Here is a 26021-nt window from a genome sequence, read left to right on the forward strand (position 1 = left end):
TTATGTAAGAATTCGATATTTCATAAGAAACCATTGTAATTAAATATATATACATTCTTGGTTTTAATTTGCATACTATCTACTAATAAATTAAGCGAATGAGATGTAAGTTCCTACTTACCCTCTCCTCTTTGCAAAACGCACAAGAGCTTTTATTTTCTTTTTATTTAATTAAATAAATAAATAAAATTATTTAATTATAATCAAGGGTTTTTTTCAAAAATAGAACAAAGCGCGAAAATATTTACACCATATAGAATAATTTTGAATAAAGAAAAAAGTCCACAAGCCTATAACGTGAAATAACAAAAATACCATGTGATTAATCGGTCACACACATGTGGAAAAACGATTTTGTATCCAGTCTAAACGATCTTGTATCCTTGTACCAAGATCCATGTAGCCAGTCTAATCAAGCTTATACTATCGTACCTAGTCTAAACAATCTTGGTAACGACCATGTATCCTTGTACCTCGTCTAAATGATCTTGTACCCTTGTACCCAGTATAAACGATTTTGTACCCTTGTACTTAATCTAAACGATCTTCTACCCAATCTAAACGATCTTGCTACACGATCTCATACTCTTGTACCCAATCTAAACGATGTTGTACCCCTGTACCTAGTCTAAACGATCTTGTACCCTTGTATCCAATCTAAACGATCTTGTACTCAGCCTAAACGATTATATACCAAATCTAAATGATCTATTAGTGATAATGGTCTATCGATAGATAGAGATATCTTTATCTATCTAGGATAGACAACTGAGCATTTCGATGATGATATATACAATCATTTAGATCTTGTACCAAAATCGTTTAGATCTTATACCAAGAAGAAAAAAAGATGAGACGTAAAGAAAACGGAAGAAATTCTAGAAGAGGAAATGAATAAATCGCAAATAAAAAGAAGCGGGAATATGAAAAACGAGAAGTAATAATATGAAGAAATTAATAATATGAAAAGGAGAAGAATAAATCTCAAAGATAGAAATAAAGTGAAAAATGATCCTGCAATATTTAAAAACAATAAAGGGCAAATCTGGAATTTATGAAAAACAATGGTGACTTCATGTGCTTTAATTTTTTATTACACGAGCCGTAAATAGTATTGAGTTTGTTACATTTATGTAAATTATCCAAATAATTAATTATAATTAATTATAATTAATTAATTTAACTTAACATCATATAATTGTCGTGGGTAACAGATTAATTATAGAATCTTTTTCAATAATTATAGAATACAAAATTATTCTTAATGTCACACACATTTTTTCAATTTTATAGATATGACATTTTTTAATGACTCAAATGTGTCAATCGTATTAATGATAATGGTATATTAAAAGTGTATCAAGTGTTGGCTTTTTGGCATCTTAATCTCGAATTAATGGGTAAAATGTACTTTTGGTCCTAAAGTTTGAAGTTTATGTCTATTTGGTTCCTAAAGTTTCAAAACAAACACTTTGGTCTCCCACATTTGCTATATACTTCTAAATGGTTCCTAAGTTAACTTTAACTTAATGGAATTCTTACTAGATCGATAATTGCGAACATGGACATTAGTTATATTTGATTATGTGTAAATTATATTGAATTAATTGGAGAGTAAACTCATGGACCATTTAAGAGTATTTAGTAAACGTGGGGACCAAAGTGTCTGTTTTGAAACTTTAAGGACAAATAAACATGAACTTTAAACTTCAGGACTAAAAGTTCATTTTACCCCAAATTAATTCATTAATATTTTGATAATAACAAATCTGGATTAATTTACTAGCAATTTAAATGCATTGACTAGTCCATTGTGTAAAACTCGAAAACAATGGTGGAATACGACTTTCGTTGGAATATAACGAAAAAGTTATTGCCAAAACAAGCTCGAAGGATATAAATACCAAAGGTGGCGACACAAGAAATTTTTCTCATCAAATAGACCTATTAAAAACTGCCAATTGGAGAATGAAAGTAAGGACACATAGTGGAACTTTTATTTTTGGATCGGTTTTAAAGAGAAAATAAACTTAAATATTATTTTATGTTTGTATCTAATGGGTAGTTTATGAAAAAATTGCATAAGTGGCCTAAAATAAAAGGCCAAATTAAAAAAAATGAGTATTTTTCTAAAACCATTGAGAAATGGATTTTTGTTTATGTCACGCATCCTAAAATTACCGTTTTTTCCTTAAATGCTTTTTTTCTCTTTTTTTCGGCTTTCAATTTTTTTTCCTGTTCTTTTTTCATTTTCTTCTTCCTTTCTTCTTCGTTTCCGACGACTCTTCTCTTTTGTTTTTTTTTTTCTTTTTTTTTTTTTTTTGCATTTCTTCCATTTTTACACTTTTTTCTTGTCCTTGTTTTAGACTTCTTCTTTCGTTTTTCTAGCATTTTCACTCTCTTTTTTTTTCTTTTTCTTTTTCTAGCATTTTTCCTCTCTTTTTTTCTTTTTCTTTTTTATCTTTTCTAGAGTTAAACATCAACCTGCAAACATACGTAACACAAATAAAATATAGAGCTTCGAGTATCAAGTATCAACGATCGAGTATCAAGGATCGAGCATCAAGCGTTTTCAAGGATGAATTAGTAAATTCACAAGATGCTAAGGCAAGCAGAAATTCATTTTCATTCGCTCTTAAAAACTGAACCATTTTTCATTTGGGCTTCAAAATGAAAGCCATATCTCTATACAAATCACCTATTTGCCTTCTGTTGGATTTTAAAAGAAATTATTTTGAATGAATATATTATTATATTATACTGTATACATATCTAACAATTAGTTGAGTTTAAATCCCCACCATTCAAATAAAACAACAATCAAATAGCCTATCGTGAATAAATCTCGCCTTCCCCTCTTCTTAAACATTTCATCTGTTCCAAAAATTAAAACAACAATTTTTGTGATTCTCAATTCTCCATAACTCTAGCCACTTGTTCATCTCTCGAAGCTTCAATTTTTGCTTCAAAAATTTTTTTTCATTTTATTTTGCTTCAATTTTTGTTTTTTTCATTTTATTCTTCACTCAAGATTGATTGATTTCTTGTAAGCTCAAATTTGTAAATCACTCTTGATCTCTAAAGAGTGGTTGTAAAGGTTTCATGAAAAAGATTGAGTTTGTTCTTGCATAGGAAAAAGAAACATCGTAATTGTTTAACTTTAAGCCGTAAAAAGAGCTCGAGTTTGAGTTGCATACTCAAAAGAGCTCGGAAAGTGGACATAGATAGGGTTGGGCAAACCACCATAAAATAATCGATGCCAATTTCTGGATGAATGAGTTATTTGAGATTGCATTATGTGTTGTGTGACAGGCCCATAATGAACAGAATTACAAAATTATCCCCCTAAACGCATAAAATAACAATAATAATAAATAAATAAATAAATAAATAAAATAACAAATTATCAGGTAAAAGTCTAGGTCATTCTTCAGGTCTCCAACTTTCATCGAATTTAAAGGATCGAAACATATGATTGGTTAATGTGAGTAAATGACCCACGAAGTTTACTGCATTGGTTCGGTTTAAACAACTCAACAGCTCCAAGTAAATACTCTCGCCAATTATTCCACAGAAATAAAATTATCCTATCAAACTATCTACATAAAAAGATGGAAGAAAAACTAATTACTTTCCAGCCAGCTAAGTATTTCACAATGACAATACAATGCTGAAAGAATATAGAGTGAACAATACTAACAAGTCTTATAGCTATATTTATTATGTTCAGACAAGAAAAATAACGACAACACCTGTGAATTTCTTTTATAGAGATCTAGCAGTAAGTAGTAAGAACCTGAAAATGATCATTATGTTGTGTCCACCTCAAGGGATCTTCTATGCTATGAGGAAAACCCAAATTTGCTGCAAACGTTCGTATAGATCCCTCAATTGTTGATCCAGACCCCTCATTGTTCAGACTTGAGAGTAGTTGAAATATCAGGACGTTTGGTGTATGTTTGTTGCTTTTAAGTTTTAGTTGCCAAGAAAGATTAATTCCAAGCAATGTAGACTATTTCAGATATTCCAGAACACTCTGCTTGACGTCTTCAAGGAAGGAAACAAAACCCATGACGCTAGTGAGGCCGCTTCCATCGACATCCTGTTCCTCTATAAGATAGTTTTCAAAAGCCGTAGCATCATCTTGACCTCCCCGGATAAATATGAGTCTTGGAGTGATGCATCTATCTTTTTTTAGCTCGTTAATTGTACTTCTTAATAAACCTGAAAAATCAGCACCGCAAAGTTTGAAATCAGACTTCAATCACACTTTTAAAGTACAATTCCTCCCAAATGAAAGCAATAAATTGTCTTACAATCTTGAGGCGGAGGAAACGGAAGCGTAGCGTCTGCGGTGGAAGAATAAAACACAATTAGAGTTGTGAATGCGTCGAGGAAAAATATTGGACTGCCACTTGTAATCAGTGCAGCACGACTCAATGAGTGACGTGGATATGCTTGAAGGTCTGGGGTAGAATATGATGTCAGCACTGGATACACAGCACAATGAAGGGAACTTGGTTCAAGTGCACTGCACCAGTAAAAGACAGATGAGTTACAACGGCAATGTCACATGAGAAACGGGAGAGAACAAATACCTATTTCTTTGAACATACTCTTCAGCCTGTTGCTAAACCCAAAATTATCTAGTCGTACTAAAATCTCAATATTACCGCACTCCACCAAAGAAATAGTAAAACTAAATCAAGGGTGGGTTAAGATAGATTACATAACATACTAAGACATAATCAGCTTTGAATTAGGCTTGTCCCCAAAAAACAAAGAAAAAAGGCACTGAATTTGAAAAAATGAAAGGTGCGTTATGATATTGCAACCATAATCCATAATAATGGGAGATGACATTCTTCTAAATAACGATGATCACAAAATTACCTGAAAAGGCATTGCAGGTAGATCCGGTAGTCGGGATGGACACCTTCTTCATGAAATCGAAGGAGAGGGTTCCTAAGTAAAGCAAAGACCAACCGAGGTAGAGATTGAAGTTGAGGACACTGAGAGAATGCAACATCAACAAGAGAAGTTCCTGAAGCTCCATTTTTGTAATGAACGAGTTTATAAGCATCATTGTATTGAGCTGTGAGAATTACAAGCCAATCATGAAGTAGAGCCCTGCCCTCTCTAACACCTTGCTCCAAAGAAGCTAATATAACCTTGAGAAATAGAAGTGTGAAAAAGACAGCATAAATGTCAGTGACAGATTGCTTTTATAGTTTTTAGCACATACAAATACAATTAAAAGAACGAGAATGAAATAGCAATATCCCTCTCCAAATGCCATCCTTATTTCACTTCAGATGAAAATTGTTGTGAGCGTTCTTAAAATTAGTTTGATAGCAGTCCTGTTTTGCAGAATGTATAAATGGAATATGCTATTATAATTACATTTTATTTCAGTTGGACCATTCTTTTTCCGGATGAAAGACTTCTATACTCAAAAATACCAAATTAAAAGAAGATATATTACCCAGAAAAAATTAAAAAGGAAATTTCCTAATTAATGAAATTGCAATTAAATAAAGATTAAATATTTCATAACTAAGGAATAAATTTATACTACCCTCAGGCTGGATTGTAGATGGAATACAAGCCAAGTTTGGAGTTGAAATCTTCACAATAAATCCCCAGTATCTTCTGAGACAATTTCAATTCTTCAAGTATCTTGTTAATCCATATACCGTCACAAATTTCATGTGCTAAGGCTCTAACTTCTGTTTTAGCACTTCTTTTGACTAAAACCATTTACTACTTCTTACAACACCATGTAACTAAATTCCCTCTAACAAATGAACAATAACCAGAAGTAGATCTTCTAGTACTTCCAACCCAATATGCATCAAATATACACTTCAACTTGAAGACTGTAATGTTTCTGAAATTATATGCTTTTACCTTGAGTTCCTTTTATCTTAGGATTTTATACATTGCTTCAAAATGAATGGTCTAGGTACATGCATGAATTGACTCACCATACTTATTTCAAATGGCATATCTAGACGTGTGAGATAAATAGATGCATCTACCCACAAGCCTTTGATATATATCTTTGTCCTTTACTTCTTCAACTTTTGCAACTCGTAATTTGAAATTCGATTCAATAGGGGTTTCTGCTGCCTGGCAAGTAAATTTGACTCCTAAAGTAAGTTGATAACACGTTTCCTTTGAAAATACTTTTCTCTAGCAACCTCCAACCTAAAAAGGATTTCAAAACTCCCAAGAGCAAAGGTAATGGTCAACCTCTACTGATAGACTTATGGATTAAGTTCTTACTAACTTTTACTTGGTGTAAATTTGAGTCTCCTCTTACTCATTATAGTTTATCTTTCCAATTGGACAAATTTCTTGTATTCAACTATATAGTTGTTGGGTTTTCCCTATTTCAATCACAAGAAAAATCTTTAAAATCTCTTTCAAATTCTAATGGTGGGTTCATAAATACCTCTCTTCTAAATAACTATTGAGAAAGACATTTTTAACATCCAGTTCATGAAGTGGCCAATCTAAATTAGCTACAAGAGACAAAAGAACTCTGATGTAGTTAATTTTTGTAGACAGAGCAAAGGTCTCCCAATAGCAGCAAGGGATAAAAGAATTTTAATGGAGACAAACCTTGGACCAAACAAGAAGATGTGTATCGCTTACCGTTCTCATCCCAATTCCCTCAATCCAATCAACCCCTCAAAGGATGAAAAAATATTTGAATTTCAGCAATTATTATCTACAGTTTCTATTAATGCCCAATGAAATCTGCCACATTCCAAAGCCAGATTATCTTGGATAAACACAGTTAAAACAATTATTTCATAATATTGGTTATGCAAAGGAATCAACCTATCTTCCATGATAAACATCTACCAGGTTTTCAACATATAAAATTAGCTCAACCATCATGAGTCAGCCTAGTGGTAAAAAAAGAGATAGTCTCAATAACTAATAGGTCATGGGTTCAATCTATGGTAGCCACCTACCTAGGAATTAATGTCCTACGAATTTCCTTGATACCCAAATGTTATAAGGTCAGGCAGGTTGTCCCGTGAGATTAGTCGAAGTGCGTGTAAGCTGGCCCGGATACTTACGGATATTAAAAAAATACATATTAAATTAGCTCGCTCAAAGACATCTACTTGGTGTTCTGAATTATTTGGGGAGTTTTCTATTCAAGATATTTGTCTTAATGGTTATGTTTCTTTATGCTTTCTTCCATCCTCTTCGAAGTTAGTATCTTTTGAGCAATAGTCTCTATGTGCCACAAGCATAGCCGAGAGACATCACTAAATAACAGCCAACAGATGAGCAGTAAACTACAGTGGATGTCACAAACATGGCCGAGAAAAACATTGAGCCGCAAGGGACTAAAGAAAACGATAGTCTTCAGCATGTGACCAGTGGGGATTTTGTGCGATGTTCACACATGTGCAATGCGAGACGAAAACCCCAACGCCAGAAGGGACGTCAAAAGAAGAAAGTGGTACCAAAAAAGTTAGGTTTATAGTTGCTCTAATACCACCTGTTTTTCGTGATAAAAGACATTCAGAATACCAAATTACAAAAAGATATGCAACCAATGAAATATATAAAATGCAGCTAGCTAATAAATGAAATTTCAACTAAATAAAGATAAAAAAAAATTTGCAAACAAGGAAGCAATCTAGAGTACCTAGTTATACTCTATTGGGCTCTAACTTTTTAAATACGATAACTTTATATGTTAAACTACTACATATTAATTTAATATTTTCTTATACTATCATATTTATTTACGTAACTTCTAAAGCACAAGCCTTCTTTTCTAATCTGAAGCTTAGGCTTTTTTTCTAATCTGTGTCCTGCTTTCACTAACTAATCTCACTAGACAACTACCTATCGCAACTATATTTGATTGTCAAACTAGCTCATAAGATATTGAATCCTAAACAATCGTCATTGCTTGAACTCATTCTCTCTAAACCCTTTATTATTTACATGACCCTTATTGACAACTTTGAGGATAGAGTAAATGTCTACAATAACCACATCCCTCTCTTAAAGACAGACTCTACCACACTAATCTGCCTAAAGTCACTCTCCCTCTAACAAAGGAGTCTGAGATATTTCATTCAACAATCCAGTATCAAGGGTATCACCCCCACCAATCCGAGGTACTCAAACATAAGAGAAGTCAAGTTTTTTTAACACACGATATCTGAATAGGTCTTACTCAGACACCACGTGTTTTTTGCTAATGTAGTATGTACAGTTGTGTTACTCAAATACCACAACCTTAGGAGAACAAGGGCCTCTAAGATTATTACTACAGTTCCCAACAAGTGGCCTTCCTCCAAGACAATAAATAAAACTATATTCAGTAGCTGTCGTGATACTCGTATCGTTTGTTTATCATGGGTGTAAAAAAATCAGCATGCGACCATGTGAATCCTTTATTAGATATATTCAGAACAGATTGTTGGCACAGAAATTCGGCATTCCTCAACCAATCAAGGTGGACATGATAACATCTCAGATTTCCTTAAATCTTTTGTAACATTATTGTGTAATCTGTGCATATTTATTTTTTAGATTTGTAATATTTATTTCCTCATTCGTTGGTGATCTTCTCCTATGTAAGAAGACCTTGTAGTTGTTTTATACAAGTAAGAAGAAATAAAATAATATTATTCTTTCTAAATTCAATTTAGTATTAGAGCAGGTAGTCCAAGATTTCCTATGTTCAAGCCCTTGTCATGTTATATCCTCCATAATTACTACTGATTTCACAAGTTTGGACTACATATTTCAAGCCCACGAGTGAGGAGGGTGTTAGATAATATAATATAAAATTTACCTTCCTCCATCAGCTCAAGCTTTAGGCCAATCAGTGATTTAAGATATCAGATAACCTATATACTCAAGGTCAAATTTAAAGTAATGTAAATAAACCAAAGTTTGGTTTCAAGATTGTTTCTAGGAGCGATTTATAGGACATACCTTGTGAACGAGCAATGAGAGAACCACCTCAGGCTCAACACTGTCGTAAAGCTCGTTGAAATTTTGAGCAGTACCAAATTGTATAGTTCGTATCCTCAGTCTTCGTTTAAGGGAATGTCCCGTTCTGTATAAACAAACCATCATGTGTCAAGCTAGCCAAAATAACTTGAGGTAGAAGGCGTGAGAAGAATATATCGTATGATAAAAACAACTTCCATTGAGAAAAAATGAAAGAATACAAAGACATATAAAAAAGCCAGCCCACAAAAACACCCCAACTAAAAGAAGGGGGACCAACAGAGAAGAATGTCAACAATGGAATAATTACAAAAGGACTTCGAAATTGAAGCCCAAAGGGAAACATGGAACCTAACCACATACCAAACCTCACTTTGATCCCTTTCCCTACCCCGAAACACCCGATTCTTTCTCTCCCCCAAATGTTCCACAAAATAGCATACACTCCAACAATCCATAAACAGCCCCCTCTTTCTCTGAAGGGAAGATGGAGGAGTACATCGATGATTATGTTTTAGTGGTCGAAGTAAAAGAACTTCAAGAAACTGATTGAATATTCAAAATCAAAGCAAATTATGCTTAACAAAGAAACATATCGATGACTGTATAATGAAATGCTGATTTCAGATAAAAGGAATCCAACGGAGAAAAAGATTCATAGGAAGTTCCTCACTTTTTCTTCACGAAATCAACTTGCGTTGGAGAGTACCGTGACCATCATAATGAAAATTGAAACTGAAATATGAAAACAAAATGGATTGACGAAAAACTATGTTCTGTGATCATTTTCGTCCCCCTACTGCATTATGGAGGAAATTAATTGAAAATAAAGCTAAGAAAGTGATGAGAATTTTTTTGAATGAAAAACCAGTCTTTCATTGAGGACCAAAGAATAGTGTAACTTTAATTCGGTTTCAATTCTTCACAATAACCAAACCATACCACTTGCACCACTACAAGGAACCACACCTTGCTCAGATCCACGCTTCTAAAGCCCAAAAAAAACTACAAAATAAACCACACGTCTCAATTTTTATGTCATTCTCAAACCAACCACCTATTTGGTCTAACCCTCTATTTTTATCCTACCCTTTCTGCCTTACCTATAAATAAGGCAGCTTGATGTAAAATTTGGGTGACTATTGAAATTTTGAGGTATTTCTTTCACTTGTGTGCCTTGAGATATATATATATATATATATAACAAATAAGAGATAGCAAAATGATGATTCTAGTATTAGAATGCAAGCTGTAACATCATGACCTACCAGTTAGTGTAAAGAACTGTTATAAAGAACCAACCCAAGAAAATTCTAACTCGTCAGTGAGGACTGGACAGTCAAACTGATAAACACATTAGTAAATATACTATTGAAATTCAACACTTAATGAAACATCAAATACACAAGAGGGTCAACTTTTTTCTTTTCTCTTCTTTTACAAGAATTCTTAATAAGGAATTGAAAATAGATGCTCAGAGATACCAATAAAAGGAAAAAAAAAATATAATTAGGAACATAAAAACGTATTTACACAAGAGGGCCAACCTATTGAATAGCACACATGTTAGACTAGACAAATAGACGGTGTTTAGATTTTGGAGCAGTTATAAGGAGGAAAACTTAAAATCCATTTACAAGTAAAACTTAAAAATCGACAGTCTTTTGTATCTTTGGATATACCTACTAGATGAAAGAGAACTAGAAAGCTCCTCAGGAGGCACAACAACTGTATACTGGAAAGCAATCTGCACGATGGGAAACCCAGGAGCGTGCCTGCATAAGATCATAGGCTAGTGATTAGTATTGAGCTGCTAAACACCATAAAAATGTTTAACAGGATGAATTTATAAATTTAAAATATTGTGCAAGAACAGGAAGCTCACGAAAGTCAACGAGGCCAAACGTGAACTAATTTATTTGCTAAGTGAACAAGTACTTGTACAAAACAAAACAAAATTGACTTTGAGGACACCTTTCCATAAAACTATACTACATGGACGACTCCTAAGCTTTGAATCGCCAAGTAAAGAAACATAATGTCGAGCTGATGTAGGTTGTTAGTTTGATTTTGTAAATCTAGCAGGAAAACTTTTAGGAAAATTCCAGTGCAGTTACAGTAGAAAAGACCCACGAGATCAATAAAATAAGAACAGACGAATAGTAGGGTTGACAACAAAGTAATTGCATTAGGACCCACCAACTGCTGAGGAAAATGATACTGCATGATCGTAAACACCCAGCACTTCTGTCCAGCGAACTAATACTAAGGTCAAACATGAAATTATCTTGACCTTCCTCTTGGTGATATGCCAAAAATATCTCTTTTTGGTCGCCTGTTCTTGACAAGATTCAAACAAAGATAGAGAGATGGAAAAGATTCACTCTATCTAGAAATGGACATTAGATTCTTTACAACTTGGTCCTCTCATGCATCCGCTTATATTACAGGTCTATTTGTCTCATGCCCTCCATGGTCGGTTCGAGCTTGTGCGAATTTTAAGGCAGCAAAGTAAATCACTATGTGAGATGAAGCTTTAACCTACAGCTCAAATACCATAGGAGGCTCAACATCAGGCATTGAAACACAGAAATTTGGTCCTGATCGCAAAGTGGAGTTGAAGATTTGAAGAACCCCATGCCTTCTGGAGAAAGATAATTGTTAGCCTCCATGGTTCAAACGATTTTACTCACATACATTTGGAAAAACAGCGCAAGTCTTTGCAGCCTTTGTGTGAGTATAATAGGAATCGTATTAGGGTGTTAGAGGGATATTAGGGGTATATTAGAAATTGGTTAGGGAAGTTGGTTATTGTATTTGGTTATAAATAGAGATTAGGAAAATAGGAAAGAAAGGCATGAGTGAAATGGGACTTGAGTGCGTTCTCAAGATTGGGAGGGTCCAAATAACTCTAAATTATATTACTAGATTTATCTTGTATTTTGATTAGCAATTATATCTCAATATATTTGGGTTCTATCAATGTGGTACTTAAGCACCTTGGAGAACCACACTCAATAGCCAGCTATTGAGGTGGGAGAGCTAAGCCACTTAAATACAAAGGTAGCCCACACTACATGTGGGACAAGGGGATTTCATCTCTTGTTGGTTATTTTTGTTTTGCCTACTTTATCGTATTTTTAAGATTAATCTCATTTCATTATTTCAATGAAAAGGTTTATTTCCATTTTAAAAAAATATACTACATTAGTTCCTAACGATACCCCATCCTCGGAAACCCAACACCCTAGCAACTAGACCAATGATACTTCACTCAGAACACCCAGTCAAAACCCTCACCGGTGCTTCTTTCTGGAATGTCAACAATCTTCTCTGATACAATTGTTAGGTCCTTGAGCACCTCCCAAAAGCTAGCTGGTGTAAGATTCGAACCACTTAAGTACCACTTTGGTCATCCCATTATAACCGATGTGGGACAAGGATAACCTATACTTTGAGTAGTTTTGCGATTGTTGGTCATTTTCCCTTGTATTGGCCGAGATCGTCTTTGGGTAGTTTGTTTGGATGATTTTGTCTTTTTCTTATTTTGCTCTTAGTATAATATTCTTGTACTTTGAGCATTAGTCTCCTTTACTATTATTAATAAAGAGGCTAGTCTCCGTTTCAGGAAAAAGAAAGAAAAAAAAAGATAACCTATACTACCTTGGTTCCAAACAAAGTAGTTCTAAAATATGGAAGAAATTGAGTCCTATATACACATCAGTGGGAAATGGTAGCCAAATATTCTTTTGCCTTGATCGTGGATTGATAACTTTCCCTTTATAGGTATCTTTTCCTTGTTTGTTCATTTATTATTTCCGTTAGAATTAGTATTTTTGGAAAGAATAAAATATAAGATTTTATTTCCTAAATATTTCCTAAATCTTTTCCTTTCTTATTCCTATTGTACTCTATTTATTCTCCCTTTGTACCTATTGTTTTTGTTCATAAGAAAAATAATAAAAACTAAAGTATCGTGGTTTTTCTCCCGGTTCTCGGGTTTCCACGTAAATCTCGGGTTGTTGTTAATTGCTTTCAATATGGTATCAGAGCAAAGCAATAACGAAACCCTAGAAAATAACCTAGGAGAAACCCAGATCGAAACTGAACCCATCGCCGCCGCCGCCGCCATGGAGAAACTGCTCCAGAACCTACAAAAACCGCCGATCTACCCAACAGGAGTGGTTCCGCAGCCGTATGCGCCGCCGTCTGACCAGAAGACGATTCACGCGCCGCTCGTGTCCGGCGCGTGGGCCCACGCGCCGCCGCCGTTTCACGTCACCCGCCCATCCCGTTCCCTTCTACGCGCCGTCGGATGTCCAACCGTCAAACCCTTCCGGCCATCCGCATCCTCACGCGCCGTCTACGAGCTCCGGACAGTAACCCTCAACCGTAAATCTGTCAAATCAGTACAGTAAGCAGCAGCTGTACGTTCACTCTTTGCAACAACCGCTGTTTTCTGGTAATGGAATTGATCAACCCCAAAACAGATCGGACATTGAAGCGGGCGAATCTTCAACACATTCCAAACCAACCGAGTTGCCGATGTATTCCAAGAACCCGGTAACTTCGTTCCCTAATTCACAGTCAAATTATATAACTGGCTCTTTGGGTTCGTCTACAGGGAATTTTTCAGGCGAAAAATTAAATGGTCAAAATTTTTTTTCTTGGTCCCAATCAATAAAGATGTTCCTCGAAGGTCGATACCAGTTCGGATTCTTAACTAGAGAGATTGTACGTCCTCCACCAGGAGACGCCTTGGAACGACTTTGGAAAGGAGAGGACTCACTTATTCGGTCCATGCTGATTAATAGTATGGAACCACAGATCGGCAAGCCTCTACTATATGCAGCCACAGCAAAAGATTCGTGGGATACAACTCAGACCCTTTACTCGAAACGACAGAATGCCTCTCGGTTATATACACTGCGAAAACAGGTCCATAATTGCAAACAAGAGACCCTGGACGTAACTACCTATTTTAACAAGCTCTCTCTCCTCTGGCAAGAGATGGATTTGTGCAGAGAGACAGTTTGGGACACACCAAATGACAGTACACAATATGCTAAACTTGAAGAGGCTGACCGTGTTTATGACTTCCTTGCAGGACTTAATCCCAAATTTGATAATGTTTGTGGTCGTATTCTCGGACAAAGACCTCTTCCCTCCCTAATGGAAGTTTGTTTTGAAGTCTGCCTGGAAGAGGATCGCACTAATGCCATGGGTGTATTGACTACCCCTACCATTGACTCCGCTGCCTTTAGCGCTCGGTCCTCAAATCATGACAGTGACAAGAATAATGGGAAGTCAATTCCTGTGTGTGAGCACTGCAAGAAACAATGGCACACCAAGGATCAGTGTTGGAAACTCCACGGTCGTCCCCCAGGAGGTAAGAAACGGTCCTCCAACGAGAAACAGAACTCGGGACGTGCCTACATTAGTGAGACTACACCTGCTAGCACTTCTCAATCAACGGATCCTACTGCGAGCCAGACAAAACTCGGACTCTGGGTGCCATTGCTCAGTCAGGTATGCCTCAGTCCCTTGGGCTTATTAGCGTTGATGGGAAGAATCCCTGGATCTTAGACTCGGGGCTACAGATCACTTGACAGGTTCTTCGGAACACTTTATCTTATATGCCCCGTGTGGCGGTAATGAAAAAATCCGAATAGCCGATGGCTCTCTAGCTCCGATCGCTGGCAAAGGACAAATAGTTCCCTTTGACAGTTTTGCTCTCCAGAATGTTTTGCATGTCCCTAAACTGTCTTACAATTTGTTATCTATAAGCAAGATCACTCGTGAGTTGCATTGTAAAGCTATCTTCTTACCTGAATCGGTTTATTTTCAGGACATGAGCTCGGAGAGGACGATTGGCACTGCCCGGCATAGTAGGGGACTTTACATCCTTGATGATGATACCTCATGTAGTAGTTTGTCTAGGGTTAGTTTACTGTCATCCTACTTTAGCACTTCTGAACAAGACTGTATGTTGTGGCATTTTCGACTGGGCCACCCAAACTTTACATATATGCAATATTTATTTCCCCACCTTTTTTCTAAACTTGATGTCTCTTCTCTATCTTGTGATGTGTGTATTCGAACTAAACAACATCGAGTCTCTTTTCCCTCACAACCATATAAACCTACACAACCGTTTAACCTCATCCATAGTGACATTTGGGGTCCTTCCAAGGTCACCACCTCCTCGGGAAAGCGGTGGTTTGTAACTTTCATTGATGACCATACCCGTCTTACCTGGGTCTACCTTATCACAGATAAATCCGAGGTTCCATCCATTTTCCAAAACTTCTATCATACTATCAAAACACAATTTCATACAAAAATTGCAATTCTTCGAAGTGATAATGGTCGGGAATTCCAAAACCATAACCTTAGTGAATTTCTAGCCTCCAAGGGGATTGTTCACCAAACCTCATGTGCCTACACTCCTCAACAAAATGGAGTGGCCGAACGAAAAAACCGACACCTTGTGGAAGTAGCCCGTTCACTTATGCTTTCCACTTCCCTTCCATCATACCTGTGGGGAGATGCTATTCTTACAGCTGCTCACTTAATCAATAGAATGCCTTCTCGTATCCTCCACCTTCAGACTCCCTTAGATTGTCTTAAGGAGTCTTACCCCTCTACTCGTCTTGTTTCTGAGGTTCCTCTTCGTGTGTTTGGGTGCACCGCCTATGTCCATAATTTCGGCCCTAATCAGACCAAATTTACCCATCGGGCTCAGGCCTGTGTGTTTGTTGGGTATCCTCTTCACCAACGCGGTTATAAATGTTTTCACCCGCCGTCTAGGAAATATTTTGCCACTATGGACGTTACTTTCTGTGAAAACCGACCCTACTTTCCTGTTAGCCATCTTCAGGGGGAGAATGTGAGTGAAGAATGTAACAGCACCTTTGAATTTGTTGAACCTACTCCTATTACCGTGTCTGACATTGATCCTCATCCCATAATCTTACCCACAAACCAAGTTCCCTGGAAAACATATTACAGGAGGAATCTCAGAAAGGAAGTTGGGTCCCCTACTAGTCAACTGCCGGCTCCAGTCCAAAATTTCGAACCTCCTCGAGACCAAGGTATGGAAAACCCTACAAAACCTTGTACTAATAATACAATGAGTGAGAATGACAAGTCTGATGTTGCTGTTCTTGAAAATATGGAAGAAAAGAACCGTGATGATGAGACTGAGGTTAGAATAGAAACCAGTAACGATGAAGCTGAACAGGGTCATACAAGAAAACTTGATGAGTATGATCCCTCTCTTGACATTCCAATTGCATTGAGAAAAGGTATCAGATCATGCACTAAACATCTCATTTGCAACTATGTTTCCTATGATAATCTCTCTCCACAGTTTAGAGCGTTTACAGCAAGCCTTGACTCTACCATAATACCGAAAAATATCTACACTGCTCTAGAGTGTCCTGAATGGAAGAATGCTGTTATGGAAGAGATGAAGGCTCTCGAAAAGAATAGAACTTGGGAGATCTGTGCTCTACCCAAGGGACATAAAACTGTAGGATGCAAATGGGTATTCTCTCTCAAATACAAAGCAGATGGTACGCTTGATAGACACAAGGCAAGGTTAGTTGCAAAGGGGTTCACTCAAACCTATGGTATTGACTATTCAGAAACTTTTTCTCCAGTTGCTAAATTGAATACTGTTAGAGTCCTGCTATCTGTTGCTGTAAACAAAGATTGGCCTCTATACCAGCTGGATGTTAAGAATGCTTTTTTGAATGGAGACCTTGTGGAGGAAGTTTACATGAGCCCCCCACCAGGATTTGAAGCCCAATTTGGTCAGCAGGTGTGTAAACTCCAAAAATCTCTATATGGTCTGAAACAGTCTCCGAGAGCATGGTTTGACAGATTCACTACCTTTGTCAAGTCCCAAGGGTACAGTCAAGGGCACTCTGACCATACTTTATTTACAAAGACTTCCAAGACAGGAAAGATAGCTATTCTAATAGTTTATGTGGATGACATTGTTTTGACTGGAGATGATCAAACAGAAATCAGTCAACTAAAGCAAAGAATGGGTGATGAATTTGAAATCAAAGACTTGGGAAATCTGAAATATTTCCTTGGAATGGAGGTGGCTAGATCAAAAGAAGGTATTTCCGTGTCTCAGAGAAAATACACCCTTGATTTGCTAACCGAGACAGGTATGTTGGGATGTCGTCCTGCTGATACTCCTATTGAATTCAACTGTAAACTAGGAAACTCTGATGATCAAGTTCCAGTTGATAAAGAACAATATCAGCGCCTTGTAGGTAAATTAATTTACTTATCCCATACTCGTCCTGATATTTCCTTTGTTGTGAGTGTTGTCAGCCAGTTTATGCAGGCTCCCTATGAGAAACATATGGAAGCTGTTAACAGAATCCTGAGGTACTTGAAAAATACACCTGGTAAAGGGTTGATGTTTAGAAAAACAAATAGAAAGACCATTGAGGCATATACTGACTCAGATTGGGCAGGATCTGTTATTGATAGAAAGTCTACCTCCGGTTATTGTACCTTTGTTTGGGGCAATCTTGTAACTTGGAGGAGTAAGAAGCAAAGTGTTGTGGCCAGGAGCAGTGCTGAGGCTGAATACAGAGCTATGAGTCTGGGAATATGTGAGGAAATTTGGCTCCAGAAAGTCTTGTCAGATCTTCATCAGGAATATGAGACACCATTGAAGCTTTTTTGTGATAATAAAGCCGCTATTAGTATTGCTAACAACCCCGTTCAACATGATAGAACTAAACATGTTGAGATTGATCGGCATTTCATCAAAGAAAGACTTGACAGTGGAAGCATATGCATTCCGTACATTCCTTCAAGCCAACAGATTGCTGATGTTCTTACCAAGGGGCTTCTCCGACCACACTTCGACCTTTGCGTTAGCAAGTTGGGACTCATTGATATTTACCTCCCAACTTGAGGGGAAGTGTTAGAATTAGTATTTTTGGAAAGAATAAAATATAAGATTTTATTTCCTAAATATTTCCTAAATCTTTTCCTTTCTTATTCCTATTGTACTCTATTTATTCTCCCTTTGTACCTATTGTTTTTGTTCATAAGAAAAATAATAAAAACTAAAGTATCGTGGTTTTTCTCCCGGTTCTCGGGTTTCCACGTAAATCTCGGGTTGTTGTTAATTGCTTTCAATAATTTCTTATAATCCAGAAGGTTTTGTTTCGTCATAGTGGGATGCATCAACTTCTTCACGGAATTTCATTTTTAGAAGATTATTTCTTAAATCACCAATTAAAATTTCAACTTTAGAAGATTACTTCTTAAATCACCAAATGATTCAAAAGCTTAAACTTATGGGTCAAGGCAAATTTAATTATATATCATCTAACATCGTCTTTAATTATATATCATCTAACATCCCCCACCTCTATGTAGGTTTAAAATATGTAAAAGCTCAACAAGTGAAGATGAATATTAATTGGGGAGGAAATAATATTGTTGGGGTTGAACACAAAACCTCCTTGGACCACCTGTCCTATTATCATTTTAAATCACCAATTGACCTGAGAGCATAAAGCTTATGGGCGAAGAAAAATCAAATATAATATCTAACATTGTTAAAAAGATGAAGAAATTATCGACTTTTAAGCCCTTTTATTATGTATCTTTCTCCAGCAACAAGTAATTCTAATGAAGATTATTGAAGGTGGTCTCTTAAATCTTCGGGTGGGTTTTTTGTCAATTCTTTGACATGTCATTTGGCTTCATCATCATCTACAGACAGATCTATTTGCAGCTGTGAAAGTCAAAAAGTTCAAAGAAAACTAATACTGTTGTGGATTATGCTCAATGGTAGCTTTATGTCATATTCAAGTGAAATTACTAAAACAGAACGTCGTGCACCCAGATTGTCTATAGAGTAGATGAAAAAAATGAAATGTATATTTAAATGGTGTCTATAGAATAGTTAGGAAAAAAGACACTTTGAAATGGAAGCCGAAGGAGAAACATAAAACCTAATAAAGAACCGAACATCATTAGGGTCTCTTTCCAACCCTCTAAACATTCTCATTCCTTTCGCCCCAAAGACTTCACATGACAGTGCAACCCAGTAAGCTACCAGAAATGACTCTTTGGAGGGAAAAAGAACTCCCTGATCAAAATACTAATGTCACTTTGACGAGCTAGAACAAAATCAAACATTTGGAAGAAAGCATTACGACAGATCGCACAAACTCACATCTCCAAAGATGTGATCCAGGTCTCCTCCACCTTCCGACAGTTAGAGTACAACAAACTGGGCCAAATAACGATGGCATTCAAGAGCTGATCTGACAAAATCCTCTTTATATTTCTCCAACGAAAACTTAAAAGTGTCTCTCCTGTTTCTTAAAAAAGAAGTCGTCCAAAGCTTTTTTGCACATCCAAACTATTTAGGTCAAAGAATCATTGTGGGAAACCTTTCTCTGAATTTTAATAGCTGTTATTTAGCTCATCTTGCACCACATTTGGAAACCGTTTTGTAATGAAAAGCATAGTTGAAAAATTTACTCAACCATCATTTTGGTCGATTGTGTAACGGTAACTTCCTACCACATGAGACCACTTGTTTTGTCAATCAGAGTTGGGTTTTTGCTTAGATCATTACGGATTTCGCTTTACAATTGATGGTTGATTCCTTGTTAGCTATTTTTGGAATTTTTTAGCAGTGGCGGTTTACTTTTTCTTATTGGGCCTTGTGTCATGCTCCAGTGGAAGATTTTAAAGAGTTATGAGATTGTTTCTTTTCAAGTGTCTTGGTGTTGGTTCTTCAGAAGCTTCTTTCTTCAGATATTAGTCCATTTATCATTGAAGAGTTTTAGTATGCTCTGACAGCTCTTCGTTAGTCTTTTCTTTAGAAAAACCAAAACTCTTTGTTAGTCTTTTGTTAGTTGGTGGTTGCTCTCTGCATTTCTTTCGTACCACTGTAGTAGCTTTTGCTTTTCTGCCGCTAAAGGTGAAATTTCAGTCGTAGTAGTTTGAAAGTTTACCTCTATTTGGTTGGATTTGTTATTCATTTCTTTTTTCCCCACTTTGGGATAGATTGTATCTCCTACACATTGAAATTGTTTCTTATAAAAAGACATGGATTTCTCTTGAAAAACTTTCTGGCCCTATTGGAGGCAAAAGCAACATCCTCTCTGAAGCTTTCCTACCCTCAACCTTCTTTCGCTTTCTACCCCCATTTCTTAAGTGAAGGAAAAAGGGATCAGTAATTTGTTTGATTGATGTTCCAAAAGAATATTATAGGTACTTGTTTGTATTTGGTTTTTTTTTTTTTTTTGAGAGGGAAACGAGTCTTTTTTATTAATGATAATAATGAGACAAAAGCTCAAAGAACAAGAGAGTTATACAATGAACAAAATAACCGAGGAATCAGTAAATACATCTGAACATCTCAACTAGGTTGATATCCCCTTAGCATCGTTATCATATCCGAACAAACTAGTAAAAACATGAGAACTGAGGGCAAATAAATGCCCTGCCTTTTTGTAATTATGAACTGGGATTTATATTGTCAGATTGGAGTCTGACTCCTTTTTGTTGGAATTTTTCTTTTCTTTTCTTTTTTCTTTTTTTTTTTTTTTTTTTTTTTTTTTTTTTTTGCATATACCCTTTTAAAATCCTTTTGTTCAAACGATGGAATCTCAATATCTTACCCAAGAAAATAAGTTCCCAAACAATCCTATATAGCAATCAAACCAAACAGGTTCAAGTTTACTGCTCTTTTTCTTCCGTTTTCCATTTTTTTATAAAAGAAAGGAAATTTTTCATCGAAATAATATAAAGAGACTAATGTTCAAAATAAATTGAAACAAAATAGATGTCTTCCATTGAATTTCATCTATAACTATAAACGTGCATGCCTCTCGTATATAAACTCGATAGGTTTTGGTGCCAGTTAAGAAACACCATTAATTATGATAGGTATTTCTTAGGATTTCATATCAAGAAGATTAGAAAACACTTTTTTTTTTCAAAATCACAGCTTTTTCTTTCATAATAGCAAATTGGAAACATCTTCTGTATTCCCTTTAAATGAGACCTTGTTGATATCCTCGGATATTTCATTCCATCAATGAAATTATTTCTTATAAAAAAAACATATGATGCTATAAACTGTTTCTAAGTTCGTCAATAAGGGAAAATAATGGCACAAAATACTGCAACACTTGTTCCGTACCTTGAAAATCCAACATTATTCGCAAACTCAAAGTCATAGGCATATGTTGCATAAGAATCGCAACAGATAATGTGTTGGACATTCTCATATTGTGGATCTGGGAAAAAATGACCATACTGCAAAATGGTCATTTAAATTAGTATGACATAAAAAACTTGAAAGGTTAGCAACAAACAAACTATATATAATTCAAATAACATTTACAAACTCACGGAACGGCCAGGCTTAAATTCAGTAGAAGTTCTTAATCGCAATACACAACCAAAAGCATAAGGCCGACTTAACATCCGATACCTGCAACAGAATTCTATCATAAATCTATATCCTGTCTAATAGCAATTTCAGAATGCAGGTTTAGTATGAATTTCAAATTTTCATATCTGTATTAACATATACTTATTCTTGCTGATAAAAGAAAATTCTCATGCACCAAGAATTTTTGATGGAACTCCACCTTTGGTATGAATTATATTCTTTATTCAAAGGACAATATCAATTCATCAATTCGAATAACAATCTCTGCTGTTCTTCTCTCTAGAATCAACAGCCAACTTTTACATGAATGAAAAACTAAAAACTCTTTTCCGCCTCTCTAACATTATTTATACTAATGATTTAACCGACTCACTCTCCCCCCTTCACACGCTTTGCACGTGTGATTAACTTCTTCTCTTATATACAAACTTAATAGGCGGAAGTGGACGTCTAACATTACCCTCCCCTTCTAAATTCACCTTGTCCTCAAGGTGAAAAGTAGGATACAAACGCTGAATTTCATCATAACATTCCCACGAAGCTTCATGTTTTGGTAAATCTTTCCAACGGATCAAAACTTCCCAACCACCATTACTGATTTTCTGGTACTTCAAAGCCTCTTCTGGTTGAGCTTGCCATTTGAAATTCTCGTTGAGAAACTGAATAGTTGGCTGTATCCCAGCTTTGTCTCCAACAAACTTCTTCAATTGGGAAACATGAAAAACAGGATGAATCGAAGTAGTAGCTGGTAAGTCTAACTTGTATGCCACTGGTCCCACTCTTCCCACAACCTCATAAGGACCAAAGAACTTGGAGGATAACTGCTCATTTCGTTTCTTTCTCAAAGAAAGTTGCCTATATGGTCTTATCTTTAAAAACACCCAGTCACCAATAGCATATTCAACATGCCTCCTTTTCATATCAGCATACTGTTTCATTTGCTGTTGAGCCAACAACAAATGATCGCGAAGAGCAGCTAAAACGGTATCCCTTTCACTCAGTTGTTCGGCCAACGATGAGTTAGACGTATCGCCCACCCCTTATGAGACAAACGATGGAGGCTTCCTACCATATAGCACCTGAAAAGGCGAAACGCCCAACGATCGTTGAAAGGTAGAGTTGTACCGATATTCGGCCACGGTAACCACGACACCCATTCTTTTGGTTTTTCACTACAAAAACAGCGCAAATAAGTCTCAAGCCCTCGGTTTACTACTTCTGTTTGGCCATCTGATTGCGGATGGTATGCTGTACTCTTATTCAACTTTGTGTCTGCCAAACGAAACATTTCCTTCCAAAAATTGCTGAGAAAAACTCTCTCTCTATCTGAGACAATTGATGAAGGAAACCCATGCAATCGAACTATCTCCCCGACAAACACTTCAGCTACTGGCTGTATAAGGATGTTTGAGCGGTATAAAGTGGCTATATTTACTTAGCCGATCAACCACCACTAACACCACTTCAAATCCCTTAGCCTTAGGTAATTTCTCAACAAAATCTATAGAGATGTCATTCCAAACCTGCTAAGGAATTTCCGGAGGAATTAAAAGACCAGCTGGAGATAAAGCTACGGTCTTGTTTCGTTGATAAACTACACATTCCTCACAATACTTCTAAACATCTTTCTTCATTCCCGGCTAATATAATCCACTTGTTAATCGCTTATAAGTACGCAAGAACCCAGAATGTCCTCCCACAACCGAGTCGTGAAAAGTATTTAGCATAGTCGGAATTAATTTCGAAGTCCTTGATAAGACTAAGCAATCTTTATAATGCCACATACCATTTTTCTGTGAAAATTTTATATTCTTCTAGATAGTATCTGTTTGCTCATTCTCAAAAGCCTTCTGTAATTCCTCATCCTTCTGTACCTCTTCTTTAATAGTAGTGAGATCTACTAGGGTAGGAATTGATATTCCACAATTCAATATCTCCATCGGTTTCCTGGACAATGCGTCAGCTGCCTTATTTTCCAAACCCGGTTTATATATTACTTCAAACGAATATCCAAGTAACTTGGCTACCCATTTCTGATATTGTGGTTGAATTGTTCTCTGTTCTAAGAGAAACTTGAGTGATTTCTGATCAGTTTTAACCACAAATCTCGTCCCCAACAAGTATGGACGTCATCGTTGGATTGCAAGTACTACAGCCATCAGTTCCCTTTCATAAACTGGTTTTGCCCTATCCCTCATAGCCAAAGTATGACTATAAAACGCAATAGGCTTGTTCATCTGTGTTAAAACAGCACCCACTCTAACCCCTGAAGCATATGTTTCTATCTCGAAGGGTTGTTCAAAGTTTGGAAGAGCTAACACTGGCAATGAGATCATGGCACTCTTCAATCTTTCAAACGCCTCCTCAGCCTCTTTATTCCGGCCTCTTTATTCCACGCAAATCCTCCTTTCTTGAGCAATTGGGTCAATGGTGCCGCTATGGAACCATAATGCTTAACAAATCGCCTATAATAATCGGTTAAGCCAAGAAATCCACGGATTTCTCTAACATTCGTTGGTGTGGGCCAATCAGCCATAGAACGAATCTTCTCTGGGTCTACTTCAACTCCCCCTCCTGATATAATGTGTCCCAGATACTCAATCTTCAGTTGTGCAAAGCTGCACTTCTTCTTATTAGCATATAACGAATGTTCCCTCAATGAAGAAAGAACTTTCCCCAAGTGAACTACATGTCATCTTCGTTCTTGCTGTAGACCAATATATCATCAAAAAACACCAAAACAAACTTCCTCAAGTAAGGTTTGAAAACAGCATTCATCAAAGCTTGGAATGTGGCTGGTGCATTAGTCAAACCAAATGGCATGACGAGGAACTCATAATGTCCCTCATGGGTTCTAAATGCTTTTTTGGAATATCCTTCCACCATTCTTATTTGATGATATCCCGATTTAAGGTCTATTTTGGAGAATAGGCTGGCTCCATTCAACTCATCAAAAAGCTCTTCTACAACTGGAATTGGAAACTTATCAGGAATTGTTACATTATTGACTGCTCGATAGTCTACACAAAATTTCCAACTACCCATTTTTTTTAACAAGCAATACCGGGCTGGAGAATGGACTTTTACTTGGCCGAATGACCCCTGACAATAACATTTCTTCCACCAACTTTTCCATTTCAGCCTTCTGATGGAAACCATATCTATATGGCCTAACATTAATAGGATCTGTTCCCTCTTTAAGGTGAATTTGATGCTCAATCTCTCTCCCTGGTGGAAGTTTCTCTGGCCAAGTAAACACATCATCATACTGTTCAAGTATGTCTTGTACTGATTTTGTTACCCAGAACGATTCTTCTGTCTCATCAGCTTCTTGTTTCCTGCCCCCTTTAACTCCAATAGCTCTACATTCGATCAAATACCCTTCATCCTGATCACTCCAAGTTTTAAACATGCTCTTAAGACTAATCTGAGTCTTGGTTAGACTAGGATCACCCTTGATACACATACTTTTACCATTGTAAGTGAAAGTAAAAGTAAGATTCTTCCAATCTACAATGGTAACTCCTAAGGAATGTAACCATTGCATTCCTAAAATGGCGTCTACTCCTCCCAATTCAAGGGGCAAAAAATCTTCTGTCACCTTTCAATCAACTAGCTGAATCTCTACTGATTCACAAACTCCTTTCCCTTGTATCGCTGTACCAAAACCAAGGATTACACCATAATGAACTGTTTCCTTGATGGTTAATGGGAGAGACTTAACCAATTTCTCTAATATAAAGTTATGCGTCACTCCACAATCGATCATCACGACTATCTCTCTATTCTGAATCATTCCCTTCACTTTCATGGTGCCTGGATCGTTTAATCTAACCACTGAATTGATTGACAGCTCTATCAAGGTTTGATTATCATCCTTCACCTCTAGTGTCGCTAGTTCCTTCTCAATTGGCACCTTTTCTTCGATTATTTCATATTCTCCATTCTCTCCAGCTACCACAAACATCCTCAGCTCATGTAACTCTTTCATCTTGCACTTATGGTCAGCTGAGTATTTTTCATTACAACGGAAACAGAGTCCTTTTTCTTTTCTCGCCTGGAACTCTGCATCGGGTAGCCTACGGTAATTTGTCTCTTTTTTAACTTCATTCGCGTTGGAATTCCGTAGAGTGATCGTTCGAATAGGAAAGGTGGTATTCCCTTTGATTTCTGTTGAAGTATTCCCTACTGCACTTTTATTAACAGTTGAAGAGTGAGGAAAATTTTTCCCGCCAAAGGAATTATTTAAATTCGCTTCGTTCCTAATGATCTCCCTGTTCTCGACTAATTGAGCCACTTGCATCATCTCTGCTAATCCTTTTGGACGGCAGAACGCAACCTCTGCTCTAATCCAAGGCAGTAACCCATTCATGAAGGTTTCTTCAACTACCTCCTCCTGCACATCAATTAACAGAGCAACCAGCTTATCGAATAGGTTTCGATACTCCTAAACAGTTGTTTCTTGTTTAATTCGAAGAAATTTGCCTAACAGAGTTCCATCTCTACTCGATCTAAAGCAGATTAACAGTCTCTCCTTCAGATTATCCCAACTAAGGAATTT

General features: G+C 36.5%; 1 protein-coding gene across 2 annotated transcripts in view; it reads right to left on the reverse strand.

The window, feature by feature from the left end:
* Positions 1-3475: 3475 nt before the first annotated feature.
* LOC103499983 (protein transport protein sec24) overlaps positions 3476-26021 on the reverse strand; it is a 30991-nt gene continuing 8445 nt past the window's right edge. For both annotated transcript variants that reach the window (XM_008463168.3, XM_051079916.1), the window contains exons 8-14: positions 21418-21499; positions 21206-21321; positions 10683-10775; positions 8983-9106; positions 4894-5171; positions 4317-4531; positions 3476-4224 (exon numbers count right to left, since the gene is read on the reverse strand). In XM_008463168.3, coding sequence (XP_008461390.1) covers positions 4013-4224; positions 4317-4531; positions 4894-5171; positions 8983-9106; positions 10683-10775; positions 21206-21321; positions 21418-21499 — 1120 coding nt within the window. In that variant the 3' untranslated portion in view covers positions 3476-4012. The remainder of the gene's footprint in view (positions 4225-4316; positions 4532-4893; positions 5172-8982; positions 9107-10682; positions 10776-21205; positions 21322-21417; positions 21500-26021) is intronic.

This window comes from Cucumis melo, chromosome 12 (genome assembly GCF_025177605.1).
Source record: "Cucumis melo cultivar AY chromosome 12, USDA_Cmelo_AY_1.0, whole genome shotgun sequence".
NCBI lineage: Eukaryota > Viridiplantae > Streptophyta > Magnoliopsida > Cucurbitales > Cucurbitaceae > Cucumis > Cucumis melo.